Genomic DNA, 21,414 nt, shown 5'->3' with positions numbered 1-21,414 from the left:
CTAACTTGGCAAAAGCAGTTGACCCGTGTCATTGCGGAGCATTTATGACCCACGAAGAGCAGCTGTGGGCCCCCTGCTATGCGAATCCTGGAGAATGCGGGTCCTGCTGCGTTGCTAATGGGCCCTGTCCAACATTCCTTCTGTCCATCCCTGCCGCACGAGATGGGATACTTGACATCACATCCTCCTGTCAAGAAAGACTTAAATAATTGCAAACAAAAAGTTTTCTTATAATACAAATGATCCACCTGTGTAGCAAAACGAAACGTTTTGCAATGCTTACAGTCCCTGACAAAAAGTCAGTAGTTAAGTAGTGGTGCTGTGAGATCCAAATTTAATATTTTGTATGACTTCCATGGGCTTGAAGGACTGCATCCATCTGGTTCGGCAAGGATTCATACAGTTTATTGATGAAGTCATCAGGAACATCAATGAAAGCAGTCTTGCATGCCTCCCAGAGATCAACACCATTCTTGGGTTTCGTCTTCCATGCTTCCTCCTTCATCCTGTTCATGTCTGGTGACTGGACTGGCCAGTCCTGGAGGATCTTGATCTTCTTTGCCTTGAGGAACTTCGAGGTAGAGATTGAAGTATGTGATGGAGCACCATCCTACTGCAGAATTTGTCCCTTTTTATGGTTAGGAATGCAAGAGGCAGCTAAGATTTGTTGATATTTCAGACTATTTATGTTGCCTTCCACCTTGCAGATCTCTCACACACCCCCATACTGGATGTAACCCGAGACCAGGATTTTGCCACCACCAAACTTCACTGTTTTCTGAGTGAATCTCGGGCTCCAGTAGGTCTCCTGCAATATTTGCGACGACTGTGGTGTAATTCAATGGAAGATTCATCTGAAAAATCCACCTTTTGCCACAAAACAGTGAAGTTTGGTGGTGGCAAAACCATATGCCTGGGGTTACATCCAGTATGGGGGTATGCTGGTGAGGTGCAATAAATATTACAAGGTTCTATAACACAACTACCTGTCTGTTCTTCTCTATTCAACTGACTCGAATACTGCTCAGAAAATTTCAAATTCTTTGACATAGAACAACTTTTTTAAAGTAATGGAAATAGTTACTTTCCCTGGTAATTAGTTACTTTTACCATTGAGTAATTCAGTTACTAACTCAGTTACTTTTTGGAAGAAGTAGTGAGTAACTATAATTACTTTTTTAAAGTAACGTGCCCAACACTGTTTGGGAGGGTCTAAGCTTTCATATGAATCATTTCTGTAACCAATTGAACAATAAAAGTCAGGTTATTAGTTGAGATGTCCCGATCGATCCGATCACGTCATTTTCAAAGTATCGGACTCGGCAAAAAAATATCGGACATGCCTTTTAATATATATATATATATATATATTTTATTAAATCGTTTTCTAATTGTATTTAACGTTACATACGTAATATGTTACACTCATCCAGAGTCTTTAGTTTTGGCTTAAGGTAGGGCTATCAAATTTATCCCGATAATGGCGTTTTTTTTTTTTTTTTTTAATGTATCAAGTTAAAATATTTAACGCAATTAATGCATGTGCTGCACGAGCCACTCACGCATTGTCGCGCTCAATCTGTAATGGCGCCGTTTTACCTATATGGAGAGCTAAAAGGCAGCGTAAAATGAGTAGAGTGAATTTTGGAAGCCTTTGGAGCCTTTTTTTAATTGACTAAAGCCTTACAATCCCTCTCCCTACGATTAGAAATATCGTGGGAAGCAATGTGGGGAAGAAAGGTAGTAATTGATCTTTTTATTAACACCCTATGTTATTTCCCAATGCAGAGAAGATATATCAATTGGTAGCACTACGCACAGTCATGGTTCCACTTCCCATCATGCATTTGGGCATGGCTACAGTATCATTTACTGAAAGCTCAACAAATACACTAGATGGCAATATTTAGTCACAATATACAAAGTCACATTTGTCCTTTAAGAATTACAAGTCTTTCTATCCGTGGATCCTTCTCACAGAAAGAATGTTAATAATGTAAATGACATCTTGAGGATTTATTGTCATAATAAACAAATACAGTACTTATGTACTGTATGTTGAATGTATATATTCGTCCGAGTTTATTAATTTTTTCTTAATGCATTGCCAAAATGTGTATGATCGGGAAAAATGATCGGGAATGATTGGAATTGAATCGGGAGCAAAAAAAAACAAAACAATCGGATCGGGAAATATCGGGATCGGCAGATACTCAAACTAAAACGATCGGGATCGGATCGGGAGCAAAATAACATGATCGGAACAACCCTAGTTATTAACAATTGTTTCCACAAAATGGATACGGGACAAGACTTTTGTCAGGGACTGTAGATTGGCATTCATCTTGCTGTGGTGGTGTATGTTTTTTTTAGTCGCCTATAGGGCACCATTGATGGAATCTCTCATTTCCAGGTTGTTGTACGGACCAGCGATGGAGACGCAGTATTCATCCGAGAGTTCGCCTTAATTCGACGAGACCACCTCTCGGAGGAGCCTCTCCACAACGCTGGCCAGAAACCCGAGGACCCAGTAAGCGCTTTTTAATCTCGCGCCGGTTAGATTTGTATACATACCTTAGTAGCTCCTGCGTAAATGAATGTTCATTTCCCATAAAAGCATAAAAATGCCAACATTCAGCTTGCTAATGATGTGAACGGTGTCGGTATTGTTGAAGGCAGTTTGACATGAAACATCGTAGAGGATGCAAATTTGTACTCTCAGTAACCCTCAGTTGATTACAAATCTCTGCAACTCGGCCAAGGGTCGTACGCCAACTACTGGCCTGAGATGCATATTACAGTGATTTTCGTTGTCCTTTTTCGAGTTAAGATGAAATATGTACGTCCCAGAAAAGATTTGTGAGTTGGAGATGGCATAGACATAAAGCAACTGAGTGATGTCACCAGAGACTTACTCCTAACATGTCCTAAGATGTGGAGTCCCCAGACTCCCAGGAGCCATATTTGTGACTCCTTTCAGCACTCACTTGCTCTCAGAGTCCATGTTGGATCTTGGTTCAATATTGAGCTTGATTCGCAGCCAAGATAAACGCGGCTTAATTAGCGAGCGCTCCAGGAGGCAGACGGAGGCCTCCGATGAGTATTCGCTTTGACTTCTGTTAGAATGCCAAAGTCGCTCGGTAAGGCTGACCTCCCTTTACCTCGTCCCTCGGAAGGGGCGCGACACGTTTGTGCTCTCCTGATTTTTCTGGCGGCTGCTTTCTGATCTGTAGCCTGACATCAGCGTAGTATGTCAGCATTCATTATCTGGGTCTTTGAAAAAAGACCGTTTTTTTAAAAATGGGATTTCTTCGGCGTGCCGCGCAGCTCAAATCGTTTGACGGATCGGCACCGTTCAAGTATCGACACATCCAGGAATTTTTCAAATGGCTCCGAAAAATTTTACGTTGCGCCGCAATGTTTCTAGGCCTACAATTTTTGACCAAATTACATCATTTAGGGAACAAATATTCCGGGACGATGAGGGGCATAAAAGTTTTATACAGAATTTGGAAAAAAATTACGGTTCTCGGAAATTTGCCAAAAACTTGCCTATTCATTTTTAATGAGAAAAAAAGAAAAGTTTCAAAATGTATCTAGTCCTTCAATTTTTGACCAAATCACACAATTTGGGCATCAAAAATTCTTGGACGGTGAGGGGCATAAAAGTTATTTACAGAATTTGAATCAAATTTACGGTTCCCCGGAAATTAGCCAAAAACTTGCTCATTCATTTTTAATGGGAAATGTCCCATTCACTTTCAATGGGATTTCCAATAGAATTTACATTGCATTATTGCCACTGACAGCCATGCATGTCAAATCTATTGATGCAAATGTACTTGGATTCCATTCACACAGCTGTGAGTCGATGCCACTGACGGCCATGGACGTCCAAATTTTTCCCATTCATTTTCAATGGGTAAAAAAAAAAAGTCCCCAAATCAACAGGAAATGACCAGATATACAGTACTGTATATAGGACGTGTCCCCCAACTGTCTCGAATCCATTGACACTTATGAAGGGTGCTGCCATTGACGTCCATGGACGTCCAAATTTTTTCCCGTTCATTTTCAATAGATTAAAAAAAAATGTCCCCAAATTAACAAGAAATGATCAGATATCAATAGGACTTGCCCCCCAAATGTCCCGAATCCATTGACACTTGTGCTGCCATTGACGTCCATGGAGGTCAAAACTTCCCATTCATTTCCAATGGTATTTAATCATGTTTATTCATTCTATTAATGCTAATGTACTTGGATTCCATTGACGCCTATGTAAGTCGATACCATTGACTTCCATAGACGTCCAAATTTTTTCCCATTCATTTTCAATAGATTAAAAAAATGTCCCCAAATCAACAAGAAATGATCAGATATCAATAGGACGTGCCCCCCAAATGTCCCCGAATCCATTGACCCTTGACTGCCATTGACGTCCATGGAGGTCCAAACTTCCCATTCATTTCCAATGATATTTAATCATGTTTTTTCATTCTATTAATGCTAATGTACTTGGATTCCATTGACGCCTATGTAAGTCGATACCATTGACTTCCATGGACGTCCAATTTTTTTCCCATTCATTTTAAATGAGTAAAAAAAAAAAATGTCCCCAAATCAAGAGGAAATAACCAGATATATATAGGACGTGTCCCCCAATTGTCCCGAATCCATTGACACATATGAAGGGTGCTGCCATTGACGTCCATGGACGTCCAAATTTGTTCCCGTTCATTTTCAATAGATTAAAAAAAAATGTCCCCAAATTAACAAGAAATGATCAGATATCAATAGGACTTGCCCCCCAAATGTCCCGAATCCATTGACACTTGTGCTGCCATTGACGTCCATGGAGGTCAAAACTTCCCATTCATTTCCAATGGTATTTAATCATGTTTATTCATTCTATTAATGCTAATGTACTTAGATTCCATTGACGCCTATGTAAGTCGATACCATTGACTTCCATGGACGTCCAAATTTTTTCCCATTCATTTTCAATAGATTAAAAAAATGTCCCCAAATCAACAAGAAATGATCAGATATCAATAGGACGTGCCCCCCAGATGTCCCCGAATCCATTGACCCTTGACTGCCATTGACGTCCATGGAGGTCCACACTTCCCATTCATTTCCAATGATATTTAATCATGTTTTTTCATTCTATTAGTGCTAATGTACTTGGATTCCATTGACGCCTATGTAAGTCGATACCATTGACTTCCATGGACGTCCAAATTTTTTCCCATTCATTTTCAATGAGTAAAAAAAAAAAATGTCCCCAAATCAAGAGGAAATAACCAGATATATATAGGACGTGTCCCCCAATTGTCCCGAATCCATTGACACATATGAAGGGTGCTGCCATTGACGTCCATGGACGTCCAAATTTTTTCCCATTCATTTTCAATAGATTAAAAAAAAAAATGTCCCCAAATCAACAAGAAATGATCAGATATCAATAGGACGTGCCCCCCAAATGTCCCCGAATCCATTGACACTTGTGCTGCCATTGACATCCATGGAGGTCCAAACTTCCCATTCATTTCCAATGGTATTTAATCATGTTTTTTCATTCTAATAATGCTAATGTACTTGGATTCCATTGACGCCTATGTAAGTCGATACCATTGACTTCCATGGACGTCCAAATTTTTTCCCATTCATTTTCAATAGATTTTAAAAATGTCCCCAAATCAACAAGAAATGATCAGATATCAATAGGACGTGCCCCCCAAATGTCCCCGAATCCATTGACACTTGTGCTGCCATTGACATACATGGAGGTCCAAACTTCCCATTCATTTCCAATGGTATTTAATCATGTTTTTTCATTCTAATAATGCTAATGTACTTGGATTCCATTGACGCCTATGTAAGTCGATACCATTGACTTCCATGGACGTCCAAAATTTTTTCCATTAATTTTCAAAGGCAAAAAAAATTTTTTCCCCAGATCAACAGGAAATGACCAGATATCAATACGACGTGTCCCACAAATGTCCCCGATTCCATTGACGGTTATGGAGGGTGCTGCCAAAATTTTTCCCATTCATTTTCAATGGCAAAAAAAAAAAAATGGAAGTGACCTGATATTTTCTCCAAAATGCCCCCAAGCCAACCTGGGCGGGGTTAAAATCTATATCACCACAGAGCAAAGACCCAGAGTAATTTTTCCATAAATTGCAGTTTCTAGTGGCAAAGTTCTTCAAAGTGTGCGGGGGGTCTGATGACTGAAATTTTGGCTGACTTGAATGAGTAAGAATGGGGTGAGGGTTAGGAGATAAATCCAGTCTTTTCCAGCTCGGGGAAAGTTTTGCTCCTGATCTTAAAAGTTGAAAACCTGTCAAATGAATGAGAGTACAGGCAAACTCTTTCAATACCCAGTTAGGCAGAGATATGAGACGTGGGAAGGAGAAGCTGACGATGATTGGATAAAAGAGGAGTTAGGTGGCGACAGGACGGACAGTGTGCGCTACCGTCTAGACTCCAAATACGTTTGTCTGGCCAATAGACTGCTTTAAAGTGACTCTATGAAAGTTGATCTCGCCACAAAAAGAACAGTTAACTCATCCAGAACAATTCAATAACAACTCACAAAGTGATGTAAGGGTTCTGATTGCTGGTCTGGGTTAACTACGGGGTTGTCCACAGAAGACCCAGCAAAGATATTATACTGTAGCTTGTGATGGTTAAGTAGTAATAATGACAGTCATTAGTCCCAAGCCACTTCACTGAACATGTCTTTGCACGTTCCAAGTTCTAGTCTTCGTATTCTTGTGGTTGGGCTCGGGGGACAAAGGCGAGTGCACTCAGTGGCCCGGCTTTTGCAACTGTGTTTACGTCTTCCACTCGGTGCAATTAAGCACTTCGTTTATCTTCATTAGGCTAGTGCATGTGTTAGTTTTGGCAGGCACTCAGGAAGTTTAGGTTCCGCTTTTTCTTCCATTGTGTGCTGGGTTTGTGCCTTGTCTTATTGTACAAACAACAACACAGGCTACAGGAGGTCACGCTTCTGGCAATAAATCCAATTTCATCCATACTGCTTATTCTCACAACAGTCCCTGACAAAAGTCTTGTCACTTATCCATTTTGTAGTAACAATTGCTAACAACCTGACTTTTAATTATTCAATTGGTTTCAGTAATTGCTCATATGAAAGCTAAGACCCTCCCAAATAATGTTGAAGGTCCAAAAAATATTCGTTTCACTGAAAAAAAGATGTATTATTAAATGAAGACATAAAGGTCAAATTTTGGCAAGACAAAAGTTTTGTCACCTACAGAAAGTAGTGTGAAAATTGAACAAAAAATGTACTTCAAATACAAAAATATGTTACATACATTGAAGGACTGCATCCATGCGGTTCAGCAAGGATTCATACAATTTATTGATTAAGTCATCAGGAGAATCAAAGAAAGCAGTCTTGCATACCTCCAAGAGTTCATCAACATTCTTGGGTTCCGTCTTCCATGCTTCCTCCTTCATCTTGTTCATGTCTGGTGACTTGGCTGGCCAGTCCTGGAGGATCTTGATCTTATTTGCCTTGAGGAACTTTGAGGTAGAGATTGAAGTATGCGATGGAGCACTATCCTGCTGCAGAATTTGTCCCTTTTTATGGTTAGGAATGTAAGAGGCAGCTAAGATTTGTTGATATTTCAGAGTATTTATGTTGCCTTCCACCCTGCAGATCTCTTGCAAACCCCCATACTGGATGTAACCCCAGACCATGATTTTGCCACCACCAAACTTCACTGTTTTCTGAGTGAATCTCAGATCCATGCGGGCTCCAGTAGGTCTCCTGCAATATTTGCGGCGACTGTGGTGTAATTCAATGGAAGATTAATCTGAAAAATCCACGTTTTGCCACAAAACATTGAAGTTTGGTGGTGGCAAAATCATGGTCTGGGGTTACGGTACATCCAGTATGGGAGTGTGCGAGAGATCTCAGAAATCTCAATAAATCTTAGCTGCCTCTTACATTGCAAGCCATAAAAAGGGACAAATTCTGCAGCAGGATGGTGCTCCATCGCATACTTCAATCTCGACCTCAAAGTTCCTCAAGGCAAAGAAGATCAAGATCCTCCAGGACTGGCCAGCCCTGTCACCAGACACGAACAGGATGAAGGAGGAAGCATGGAAGACGAAACCCAAGAATGTTGATGAACTCTGGGAGGCATGCAAGACTGCTTTCTTTGATGTTCCTGATGACTTCATCAATAAATTGTATGAATCCTTGCCGAAGTGCATGGATGTAGTAGTCCTTCAAGCCCATGGAAGTCATACAAAATATTAAATTTGGATCTTACAGCACCACTACTATGTTATGAAACATATTTTTGCATTTGAAGTACATTTTTTGTATAATTTTCACACTACTTTCTGTCAGGGACAAAACGTTTGTCTTGCCAAAATTTGACCTTTGTCTTCATTAAATGATAAATCTTTTTTCAGTGAAACAAATATATTTTTGTACATTCAACATCATTTGGGAGGGTCTCAGCTTTCATATGAGCCATTTCTGAAACCAATTGAATAATTAAAAGGTTGATAGCAATTGTTTCTAGAAAATGGATACGCGACAAGACTTGTCAGGGACTGTAGGATCGTGAGTGATCTGCCTGACCTTGGTTGAGAATAAATCAAAAGGACAGTGATTATTTTCAAAGCGAGAAATGATGCCATTGAAAGCACGAAATGGTTCTTTAGGGAATGAGTCCAAGTTTGCCTGCCTGACATGTTTGCTTTGACTAACCCGTGTGTATTTACAAGTCGCTGTTTGGACAGAAGCTCCTGGTGTCCAGCCACGTGGCGTTCGCTCTTCAGAGCGTGTGTTTGTTCCATCAACGTACGGTCGGAGTAAATCCTTGGCAACCCATATGACCACCCCCAGATTTATGTGGTCTTACACCATTGCACTGCGGGCACTGGAGTTATGATGGTTGAGGTACAAGGATTCACCACAGAACAACTGTGGGTTTGAGTGCAGCTAGAAGTGGGCCAGCTACTGTTGCGAGTTTTACATATAGATCACTGTTTTTCAAGGATTGTCTTGCGATTAACTATTTCATGGATCAATCCAACACGTCAAGTTAATACACATTTCTCAAACCAAGTGATTTGACTGTAATTGTTTGCATATCAGGTCGCACTTTGTTCCGATGTTTATACTCCACAATGCGCATTTCTATAAACAGATCTGCTTTTACAAGTGGGGAAACAAAAAGTCTCATCCAAGGTTTCTTGGATGTCCTTGGCTGCGCCTTGGCACTGCACACTTCAACGCACTCCAAAAGAAGATGATTGTTACTGTTAAGTCTCTTCTCGTACACTGTGCTGGAATAGCAAACGTATCTTTTGACTCTATGTACTTGAACTCATTGGCTGCCATTGACGGCACTAGGCGAATGATGACTGCAACGTGGGCTTCTGCATGACTCGTTCAGACAGCCGCTGTAATCTCCAGTGTAAGCAACAGTGTTATCCTGCCTGTAATTACCTGCTGCTGAAAGATCCCTCACCACCCAAGCGGAGCAGAGTTTAGGTTCACCACTGGGCGACATGCAACCGTATCCATCCCCTTAATGTGTGCTTTAATGGCTTTAGTGGCTGATTATGTACAGTGTATCACAAAAGTCAGTACACCCCTCGCATTTCTGCAGATATTTAAGTATATCTTTTCATGGGACAACACTGACAAAATGACACTTTGACACAACGAAAAGTAGTCTGTGTGCAGCTTATATAATGGAGTTCATTTATTTTTCCCTCAAAATAACTCAGAATATAGCCATTAATATCTAAACCCCTGGCAACAAAAGTGAGTACACCCCTAGAAACTACATCCCTAAATGTCCAAATTGAGTACCGCTTGTCATTTTCCCTCCAAAATGTCACGTGAATATATAAAACGGTCACTTCTACACACATCCAAGGCAGTCAATTTCATTCAGGAGCATAACACACCGTGTGAAATATGAAATTACTTTTAAAGCTACCAAAAGAAAACACAATGCTTAAAAAGTATGAGAGGAAAACACATGCAAAAAGTATTTTGAGGCAATGAAAAGGTAATTAAAGACGCAGTAAAAACTCAAAAAGTAAATACTCGCCAATTTTAACCGATGTGCGCACGCGTAGGAACGAATTGCAGACCACCGGTAGTGTTCTTCTAGTGGCAGTGACAAACTACGTCATCACCCCGAGCGTCCATTGTACTAAAAATTATAGCTTTTTAAATCAATGGCAATGTTTTATGTGCTTCAACATACAGGGTATCACAAAAGTGAGTTCACCCCTCGCATTTCTGCAGATATTTAAGTATATCTTTTCATGGGACAACACTGACAAAATGACACTTTGACACAATGAAAAGTAGTCTGTGTGCAGCTTATATAATGGAGTTAATTTATTTTTCCCTCAAAATAACTCTAAATATAGCCATTACTATCTAAACTCCTGGCAACAAAAGTGAGTACACCCCTTAGAAACTACATCCCTAAATGTCCAAATTGAGTACTACTTGTCATTTTCCCTCCAAAATGTCATGTGACTCGTTAGTGTTACTACGTCCAGGTGTGCATAGGGAGTAGGTGTGTTCAAACTTGTAGTGCAGCTCTAACACCACATGGCAAAGAACTGTCTGAAGATCTTAAAAGAAGTATTCTTGTGCTACATGAAGATGGCCAAGGCTTGCCAACACCCTGAAGCTGTGCTGCAGCATAGTGGCTAAGATCATCCAGCGTTTCAAAAGAGCAGGGTCCACTCAGAACAGGCCAAAGAAGCTGAGCGCACATGCTGAGCGTCACATCCAAATGCTTTCTTTGAAAGATCACCGCAGGAGTGCTGTCAGCATTGCTGCAGATTGAAGAGGTGGGGGGTCAGCCTGTTAGTGCTCAAACCATACGCCGCACTCTACATCAAATTGGTGTGCATGGCTGTCACCCCAGGAGGAAGCCTCATCTGAAGACGGTACACAAGAAAGCCTGCCCCTCTCATCAGACCATAGGACATGGTTCCAGTAATCCATGTGCTTTGTTGACATGTCTTCAGCAAACTGTTTGCGGGCTTTCTTGTGGACCGTCTTCAGGAGAGGCTTCCTTCTGGGGTGACAGCCATGCACACCAATTTGATGTCGAGTGTGGCGTATGGTCTGAGCACTAACAGGCTGACCCCCCACCCCTTCAATCTCTACAGCAATTTTGACAGCACTCCTGTATCGAGTCACATCACATTTTGGAGGGAAAATGACAAGCAGTACTCAATTTGGACATTTAGGGATGTACGTAGTTTCTAAGGAGTGTACTCACTTTTACACAAAAAAGCCCGAAAAAAGTTTGCTGAAGACATGTCAACAAAGCACATGGATTACTGGAACCATGTCCTGTGGTCTGATGAGACAAAGATTAATTTGTTTGGTTCCGATGGTCTCAAGCATGTGTGGCAATGACCAGGTGAGGAGTACAAAGATAGTGTGTCATGCCTACAGTCAAGCATGGTGGTTAGAATGTCATGGTCTGGGACTGCATGAGTGCTGCAGGTGTTGGAGACTTACATTCCATTGAGGGAAACGTGAACTCCAACATGTACTGTGAAATACTGCAGCAGAGCATGATCCCCTCCCTCCAGAAACTGGGTCACATGGCAGTGTTCCAGCATGACAATGACCCCAAACACACCTCCAAGATGACCACTGCTTTACTGAAGAGGTTGAAGATAAAGGTGATGGACTGGCCAAGCATTTCTCCAGACTTGAACCCAATAGAACATCTTTGGGGTATCATCAAGTGGAACGTGGAGGTGCGCAAAGTCTCAAATATCCGGCAGCTCCACAACGTCGTCATGGAGGAGTGAAAGAGCATTCCAGTGGCAACCTGTGAAGCTCTGGTCAACTCCATTTCCAGGAGAGTAAAGGCAGTTTTGGATAATGGTGGCTACACAAAATATCGACTGTTGACATGTTGTATGTTAATATTGACAACTTTAATTAAGGGGTGTACTGACTTTTGTTGCCAGGGGTTTAGATATTAATGGCAATATTTTGAGGGGAAAATAAGTTAAATTTGTTATTGAAGCTGCACAGACTACTTTTCATTGTGTTAAAGAGTCATTTTGTCAGTGTTGTCCCATGCAAAGACAGACTTAAATATCTGCAGGAATGCGAGGGGTGTACTCACTTTTGTGATACACCGTATCGGGACGTAGTCGAGAATTCCAGAAAGACAAAAAAACCCTGTTGTTAAGTCATTCCTGCACAGAGTTGTGTACATGCTAGCGCAAAAAAACAATTGCACGGCACTCCATCTTGGTTTGAACGGGTTCACATTAGGGGCGGGACGTCTTAGGACAGCTATGCTTTTGGCAAAGATCGTCGTCCATTGATTATAGTATGCCCGGTGGTGGCTCTGTTGTCCAATTAACGTCTTTAGTGAGGATAACTGAAGCTCACCATTTTGGCAGAGCTCTCCAGCGTTTCATGGTCCACATCTTTAATCCTTGGTTCTCGCTCAGTAGTTGTTGTCACTTTTGAAAGCTTAGGTTTGAAAAAATTACGTATATCCATCTTGCCTCTTCTGGATTGAGGTTTTTTCGCGGAGACTAAGCAAAGCAAATGACTGTCTCTAAGGTGCTAGTCACATGGTCTGTTTGAAAAATAAGTTTGTTATAAAAATATTTTTGTACATTTCATTTTTATTGTTTGTTTTATTGCTTTACAACTTTTATAGACAACATTTTACCGGCAAAGGCTTAATTTTAAATTCATATATTGGAAAGTCAATTACATGCGATGACATTTTCGGCCATCGGGGGGCGCGTTGGGCGTTTCATGTCATTTGCTGTGGATTTCCAGTATCTTTTGTGGCATTTCTGGGTCACTTCATATTGATTTTATGTTACAGAAGAGGAATTAATCTGGTAATGTCCCAAAACAAATATGAAGTGTATCAAAATCAACAAGAAACGACTTGTAAATGCCCCCAAAGGGAACAGGAAGTGGCCCCCTCCCAGTCGAATTTGACGTCTAGTGCCATCAATTAGTTATTTTCCTAGTGGAAAATTTTGCTAGCAACCTGTTGCTTTCTTTTTTTTAAAGGGAACCTCGGCAGAGCTCTCCTATTTTAAAGCATACATTGCACTACCCTGCCCACACAATCCCAAACTGTGTAGAACGCTGGGGGTCCCGCGGCGTGCCGTGCTGGTTGGGGGGCGGCAGCTGTGGCTCGTGGGGCGGGTGGGCGGACGGGGTTGGGGGTGGGCATGGGACTGCTGCTACGTCCCCTCTTCCCATCCGTGAGGGCCGGTTGATGGGAGCGCGGGTGGCCCGGGGGGACCACCCTGGATCCCGGGGAGGTGACGATGGCTCCTTTGCTGGACTGCGGGAGGATGGATAGGCTGCGCTTCCCCCCCCCACGCCCTCACCGGACTGCCTGGGTTGGCGCCTGCGCGGCGTCTCCGCTCGTCTGCGCGGCATTCACGTGTTTGGTGGGGATCGAGTGCGGCTGGATATGATTGGGCGCGCTCGGGTGGGGGGCCCTGATGCTAGGATTGGCGGTGGGGCGGCGTAGGGTCGGTTGCCAACGGGCTTACACTCAAAAGGGATTCACACGATTACTGGGTTCTAGATCACAGAGCTGATTTGTGTACACTCTACCCCTCCCAATCACTTGGTTTATAGACTTCCCTACCCCCATCCCCTTCTTTCCCTGGTCAACAGGCACCCCACATGGTGTCAACTGGAAATACATCTAGCTGACGATAACACCAACATATTAATAGTTAGTGTGGGCATTGAATGTATTTCTTGTTGTTGTTTGTATTTTTCTTGTGTTTCCTGTGTTTCTCTCCTTCTGTTCCCCCATAACCCCCTCCTGTTTGCTGCTTTGTTTTAATAAAGGAGGTATGTTGAATGATCATAATGGGAGTATGTCATAGTCTTAATGTGAAACAAAACTGTTGAGACCAACCGGACACTTAGACTTCCAGTCTCCGTGTCAAACAGCTGAACGGGACAGGTTTAAAATAAATAAATAAATAATAAAAATGAAGGGAACCTCGGACCTCAAGACTTGTAGGCTCTAATAAACCACAATTGTTCTCTTTTACGAAAGCCACTGATTTAAAACGGTATAGTATTCAGTACATGTTTTGACCAACGGAGGGCGCCATGTTTTTATACCTGCAATGGACACGCAGCGTGATGACGTAGTTTGTCACTGTCACTAGACGAACAATACCGGTGTTCTGCAATTCCTTCCTACGCAGTCTTTTATTACCATTTAATTGCCCCAAAATACTTTTTGCATGTGTTTCCCTCTCATACTTTTAAGCATTGTTATTTTTTTAGTAGTAGCTTCAATTCTATTGACCATATTATTCACATAGCATATTTAAACCACACTTATTTGATATTACTACGTTTAAGTATTTTCTTAAGGTATCTTTAGGATGATCTATCTGTATGCATTTAAACAAAACAAGATGAAAACGGACGGTGGTACTATAAGTGTCAAATTCGCCTCTTGGAGGACGTTTCAACGGTGTAGCACATTTTGGCAGAACACCGGTTTTGTCCTACTGTTGTCTTGTCTCATCCCGTCTTTCCTGTTCATTTTGCTTTTGCTGCTCGTTTTGTGACGATGTGACGAGTTGTACGATGAACAAAATGTCTCAGAGTATAGTCCAAAACTGGATGGATTTACGAGGTGTCTCCATATATGCGTCTTGTTGCAATGTTTTCCCGAATTTCCTGCTGTTAGTTCCATCCCCAAACCATATGATGAAGTAACCTAGTGAAGCACTGAAGCTAAATTGATGGGTGATTATGTACAAATGAGGATCTCCCTGTTAAACATTAACATTCTACGGTAATCCCGCTTGTGCCTGTGATTTATGATCCAAAAAAGAACGCTATCTGATCAGATTCTCAGCCATCAATCAATTGATCAGTGTGATTGCGCCAAAATCAGGCAAGCTAACGGTCCCCCTCCCCTCCTTCGCATTCTTTGCAGTAATTGCGATAAGGAAGGGTTTGTTTGGACTGTAAAGTGTCGAGCAATTTTTTGTGGCGCCTGGGGTTTTCCAGGTTGGACCACAAGCGAACCAACAGCATTCCTCTGGAAATTCTCAGTGACCTCATTTGGGATAATGACGGGAGATGAAGGGCAGGGTGACGATGAGTCGGTCTGAATCTGTGTTAAAAGTAATTGCATGGCACAGCAAGATAATGGGTTGTATTTTCGAGGTTTCTATTATCTCTAAATCTCGAGGTCCTATTGGGTCTTTGTGTTTACCGACCAAGCATCCATTAAGCTGAGGAAAAGCAGTTTTAGGGGGTTTACCGTAATTTTCGGACTCTAAAGCCCACCTGACTATAAGCCGCCACCAAATTTGACACAAAAATGACATATGTTTATAATAAATAGCACTTATACCATAGTTTAAGGAAAACAAGCAGAAAATAGGGCATAAAAGATACACAACCCCTTCTTATCACTGAAGCCCAACGTTTGCGTCATGAACAAAATTGACGCACCGACTCTCGCAATCAGTTCTCCCGGCAGGACGCTCTATCCCAATACAAGGAGCCCCAGAGAAAGCCCGATAGCCAACTGATAACACGACTGACAAGACTGCAAGAGCCCCTTTGATGCTGAGGTGGCAAAATCCACAACCCTCGTTGCACGGACAACAGTTACTCCCGAATCCTCCTGTCCAATCCACAAACAGACAATAATCCCAAACACACGAACGAGTTTGCTTTCTCGCTGTGAAAGAAATTTTATTCATGCTTATAAAACACATAACTGCTCTGATACTATAGTCATTTGTTAGACTGTCTTCACCCATGTTTGCGTGCTGTATTTCTTCGAACATAATACAAAAAGGTTCCTGTGGACTTTCTTATCTAATTTTCACTCCCATTTGGTGCCAGCCACAGCCAGGTTCTCAAGGTTGTAAGTCGCGATGTTTTTCTGTGGAAAACCACCAGTTGATACTTAAGTTTCACTTTCGTTTTCATAGGTATCGTTTCACATTAAGCATCCTTAGGTAACGTCCTTTAAACAGTATAAATGTCCAGCCTCTATTGTACTTTTTTGTACTCTTGCGTGTTCACGGCTCCTTGCCGGATCACGCCATTCTATCCTTGATAGATCAAGTTTTGTATAAAGTCTTCGAAGCAGGCAATCCTTGGTTGGTCTGATTCATTTCTCTCATCAAGCTATCGAGTTGACACTTGTCTTGGAGTTCAAAGTTGAACTCGCCTGAGTGTTTGTGTTTCCGCTTGCTGTTTTGATCACTGTCGACCTGAATAAATCGTCATCTTATTCCCGGTGAGCCTTCTTTAAACCTTTCAAAATGGAGTCAGGACAAAGGGTTAAGACTAAGGTGAAGGCGCGGAGATTGCCCTTCTGGCCGGATTGCCGGGGTCCCGCCAGCCCGGGCTGTTGGAGCTGCGCCAGCGCGGGTCCGGCGGTTTGGCTGGCGCAATTCCGGCGGTCTGGCGAGAAGGTCAGATTCCTTCACACTTTATTTGACAGCGGCGTCATAAGACTGTCATAAGACCAAACGATCCACCATAAAACTTTGAACCAATTAGCTGCAAAGCTTCATTTGGCCATTATTGCCCCCTTTGGGAGACAGTCAACCTCAGCTGCCACCTGCTGTCAACACTGTTGTCATCCAACATGCCTCCTAGCATGCATTGCAATGCTACAGATGTAAACAACAATCAAAATGTTCAATCCGTGCTAATTATTTCTTCAGTTACTGCTCCAGTTGTTTCATTAATTGCTAACGCTGGTATTTGGTAACACTTTATTTGACAGTGGCGCCATAAGACTGTCATAAGACAAACATAATTATGACATGACAGTGTCAATTTGGTCATAACAGTGGACTTAAGCAAATTGTCCAGGAAATTATCTCGCTTTTGAATGGATGTAAAAGATCCGAGCTGGACATAAATGGAGTTAGCGGCGTCGTAAGACTGTTATAAGACCAAATGAACCACTATAAAGCTTTAAACCAATTAGCTGAAAAGCTTCATTGCTCAAAAAGCTTCATTTGGCCATCACTGGTCCCTTGGGGGTGACAATCAACCTCTGATGCCACCTGCTGTCAACACTATTGCCATCCAATATGCCTCCTAGCATGCATTGCAGTACTAAAGATGTAAATAACGATCAAAATTCATTATCTGTGCTATTTCTTCAGTTACTGTTCGAGTTGTTTCATTAATTGCTAGCACTGGTATTTGGTAACGCTTTATTTGACAGTGGCACCATAAGACAATCATAACTATGATATGACACTGTCAATTTGCTATAACAGATGTTATAAGCTAATTGTCCAGCAAATTATCTCTTTTGAATGGATGCAAAAGATCCAAGTTGAACATAAATGGAGTTAGTTCCATAATTTGTCAGATGACACTAAATGACATCCGTAAAAAGCATTCAGTAATGCCCATGATCGTGTTATGTCATAATTATGACTGTCTTATGACAGTTTTATGACGCCACTGGCAAATAAAGTGTTACTTATTAACCCAAATAAATCAACAAATAAGCCGCACTGGACTATAAACTCCAGGATTCAAAATGAGGGAAAAATTAGCAGCTGATAGTCCAAAAATTATGATATATTGTAATTGGATAGGCCATACATCTATATTTCCCTTCCATCACTTGGACTTTACAGCAACCTAGAGGAAAATTATTTAGGTGATTACGGTCCGTAAACTGTGGAAGAAGTCTTTGACGTTTAAACATGTTCACTGGATTAACACACACTTAACAGTATTAACCTGCGTCGTCCATGCTTGAACTTTGCTGAAAGCCACACTATGCGAGAGGCGGAGACATTTTTTGATACATGCTTCGTTGAAAACTTAATTGCACGTACATCAAAAGAATTTCATTGAATTTATGGGTTTCTCAATGGAAATCTGGTGGTTCTTTTCTTCTTTAATGGTTGACATATCTATAGGTCAGGTACAGGTCAGTACAAGGAACCCAAAAACCTTCTTGTCCTCCTTGTTAGTGCACCATTATCTGACTCAGGATGCTTCAAAGGGTTAAAGCCCAAGTTTGACAACCTTTATCACCTTACTATTGCTTTCCGTGGGTGTCCGAGAGCCAAAGACAACACACGATACATTCCGAACAATGAAAAACACATGTTAGCAATGTGACTCAATTTTCAGGTTGAAAACCGAAACAATGGTTCTGTAGACGTTGTACAGCAGATCAGGCCTTTATTTTGGTGGTAATAACAAGTTAGAGTGTGAATGCTCACTGCTCTCAGGTATAATAAGCCACTGAGGCAAACCAGGTGCCTCCCTGTTCACGGGTGAATACCGTAATTTTCGGACAATAAGCCGCTATTTTTTCCCCCTCATTTTGAATCCTGCGGCTTCTAGTCCAGTGTGTCTGATTTGTTGATTTATATGTTAGTGTCGTCATACGACTGTCATAAGACCGTCATAATTATGACATGACACTATCATGGTCATGACTGAATTCGTATGACAGATTCACCAACTCCATTTTTGTCCATCTTGGATCTTTTACATCCATTCAAAAGTGAGATAATTTGCTAAATGACACTAATAAGTAGGGTCTTTCCAATCATGTTTTTTTCCTCCCGATCGTTTTAGTTTGAGTATCTGCCGATCCCGATATTTCCCGACCTGATTGCTTTTTTTTTTTGCTCCCGATTCAATTCCAATCATTCCCGATAATTTTTCTCGATCATATACATTTTGGCAATGCATTAAGAAAAAAATGAATAAAACTTGGACGAATATATACATTCAACATACAGTACATAAGTACTGCATTTTTTTATTATGACAATAAATCCTCAAGATGGCATTTACATTATTAACATTCTTTCTGTGAAAGGGATCCACGGATAGAAATACTTGTGACTTTGTATATTGTGACTAAATATTGCCATCTAGTGTATTTGTTGAGCTTTCAGTAAATGATACTGTAGCCATGCCCAAATGCATGATGGGAAGTGGAACCATGACTGTGCGTAGTGCTACCAACTGATATATCTTCTCTGCGTTGGGAAATAACATAAGGTGTTAAGAAAAAGATCAATTGCTACCTTGCTTCCCCACATTGCTTCCCATGATATTTCTAATCGTAGGGAGAGGGATTGCAAGGCTTTAGCCAATTAAAAAAAGGCTCCAAAGGCTGCCAAAATTCACTCTACTCATTTTACGCTGCCTTTTATCTCTCTATATAGGTAAACGGCGCCATTAGAGATTGAGCGCACCAATGCGTGAGTGGGTCGTGCAGTGCATGCATTAATTGCGTTAAATATTTTACATATTATGTATGTAACGTTAAATACAATTAGAAAACGATTTAATTAAAAAAATATACGTATATATATATATTAAAAGGCATGGTCGATATTTTTTTGCCGATTCCGATACTTTGAAAATGACGTGATAATAAGCATTCATTAAAGCTCATAACAGATGTCATGTCATAACTATGATTGTCTTATGACAGTCTTATAGTGCCACTGTCAATTAAGTGTTACCAAATACCATAACTAGCCATTAATGAAACAACTGGAACAGTAACTGAAGAAATAATTCGAACAGAAAATGGGTTTTGATTGCTATTTACATCAGTAGTGCTGCAATGCATGCTAGGAGGCATGTTGGAAGACAACAGTGTTGACAGCAGGTAAAGCAGTGATGACCAAATGAAGCTTCTTGAAGCAATGAAGCATGGTGGTTCATTTGGTCTTATGACAGTCTCACGATGCCGCTGTGAAATCAATTGTTATCAAATACCATGACTAGCAGTTAATGAAACAACTGGAACAGTAACTGAAGAAATAATTACAACAGAACATGAGTTTTGATTGCTATTTACATCTAGTGCTGCAATGCATTCTAGGAGGCATGTTGGACGACAGCAGTATAGACAGCAGGTGGCAGCAGAGGTTGACTGTCTCCCCCCCAATAGAGCAGTGATGGCTTAATGAAGCTTCTTTAAACAATGAAGCTTCTCAGCTAATTGGTTCAAAGCTTCATGGTGGTTCATTTGGTCTTATGACAGTCATATGATGCCGCTGTCAAATAAAGAGTTACCGGTTAATATGTATTAGTGTAAATATCCCATAATTCAGTGAGGGCAGCTGAGTCCAGTGCAGCTTATTTATGAACAAATGTCGTTTTCGTGTCCAGTTTGGTTGGTGATGGCTTATACAGTGGTATGAAAAAGTATGAACCTTTAGGAATTTTTTCACATTTCTGCATAAATGTGATCTTATCTTTGTCGAAATCACACAGATGTAAAAACAGTGTCTGCTTTAACTAAAACCACCCAAACATTTATAGGTTTTCATATTTTGATGAGGATAGCATGCAAACAATGACATAAGGGGGAAGAATAAGTAAGTTAACCCTCTGCCTAAAGAGACTTAAAGAACAATTTAAACCAATTTTCACCAAACAATTTTAAATCAGGTGTGCGCCCAATTACTGATGAGTACTTTAAAGCTGCCCTGCCCACTATAAAACACACACCCAGTAAGAATTGTTTTAATGAGAAGCATTGTCTGATGTGCATCATGGCTCGATCAAAAGAGCTGTCTGGAGACCTGCGATCAAGGATTGTTTTTTTGTATAACTAGCTGGGAAAGGATACAAAACTATCTCTAAAAGTCTTGATGTTCATCAATAGACAGTCAGAGAAGTTGTCTACAAATGGAGAGTTTGGCACTGTTGCTTCTCTCCTAAGGAGTGGCCACCCACCAAAGATGACACCAAGAGTTCAGTGCAGAATACTCATAGAGGTAAAAAAGAACCCTCTTGTATCTGCTAAAGACTTACAGAAATCACTGGCACGGTCCAATATCTCTGTGCACACATCAACTATATGAAAAAAATGGCCAAGAATGGTGTTCATGGGATGACTCCACGGAGGAAGCCACTGTGGCGAAAAAAAAACATTGTTGCTTGTTTAATGTTCGCAAAAGGCACTTGGACACTCCACAGAAGTTTTGACAAGATATTTTATGGACTGATGAAACCAAAGTTGAATTGTTTGGGAGTAACTCACAACGTCATGTGTATAGGTAAAATGGAACAGTTCACCAACATCAACACCTCATCCGCCACCGTGAAGCATGGGGGAGGGAATATCATGATTTGGGGCTGTTTTGCTGCCTCAGGGCCTGGACAACTTGCAATCATTAATGGAAGAATAAATTCAAAAGTTTGGCAGAAAAACCTGAGACCGTTTGTCAGACAGTTGAAGCTAAAATAAGGATGGATGCTGCAACAAGACAAGGATCCAAAACACTGAAGTAAATCAACTTCAGATTGGTTTCAGAAGAACAAAATACACGTGATGGAATGGCCAAGTCAAAGTCCAG

At 41.2% G+C, this 21,414-nt stretch overlaps 1 protein-coding gene across 2 annotated transcripts in view; it reads left to right on the top strand.

Moving 5' to 3' along the window:
• adamtsl3 (ADAMTS-like 3) overlaps nucleotides 1-21,414 on the top strand; it is a 101,187-nt gene that overhangs the window by 30,764 nt on the left and 49,009 nt on the right. For both annotated transcript variants that reach the window (XM_057856101.1, XM_057856100.1), the window contains exon 2: nucleotides 2,414-2,530. In XM_057856101.1, coding sequence (XP_057712084.1) covers nucleotides 2,414-2,530 — 117 coding nt within the window. The remainder of the gene's footprint in view (nucleotides 1-2,413; nucleotides 2,531-21,414) is intronic.

This window comes from Corythoichthys intestinalis, chromosome 13 (genome assembly GCF_030265065.1).
Source record: "Corythoichthys intestinalis isolate RoL2023-P3 chromosome 13, ASM3026506v1, whole genome shotgun sequence".
In the NCBI taxonomy this organism is placed as follows: Eukaryota; Metazoa; Chordata; class Actinopteri; order Syngnathiformes; family Syngnathidae; genus Corythoichthys; species Corythoichthys intestinalis.
This window is presented reverse-complemented; position numbering and strand designations above follow the sequence as displayed.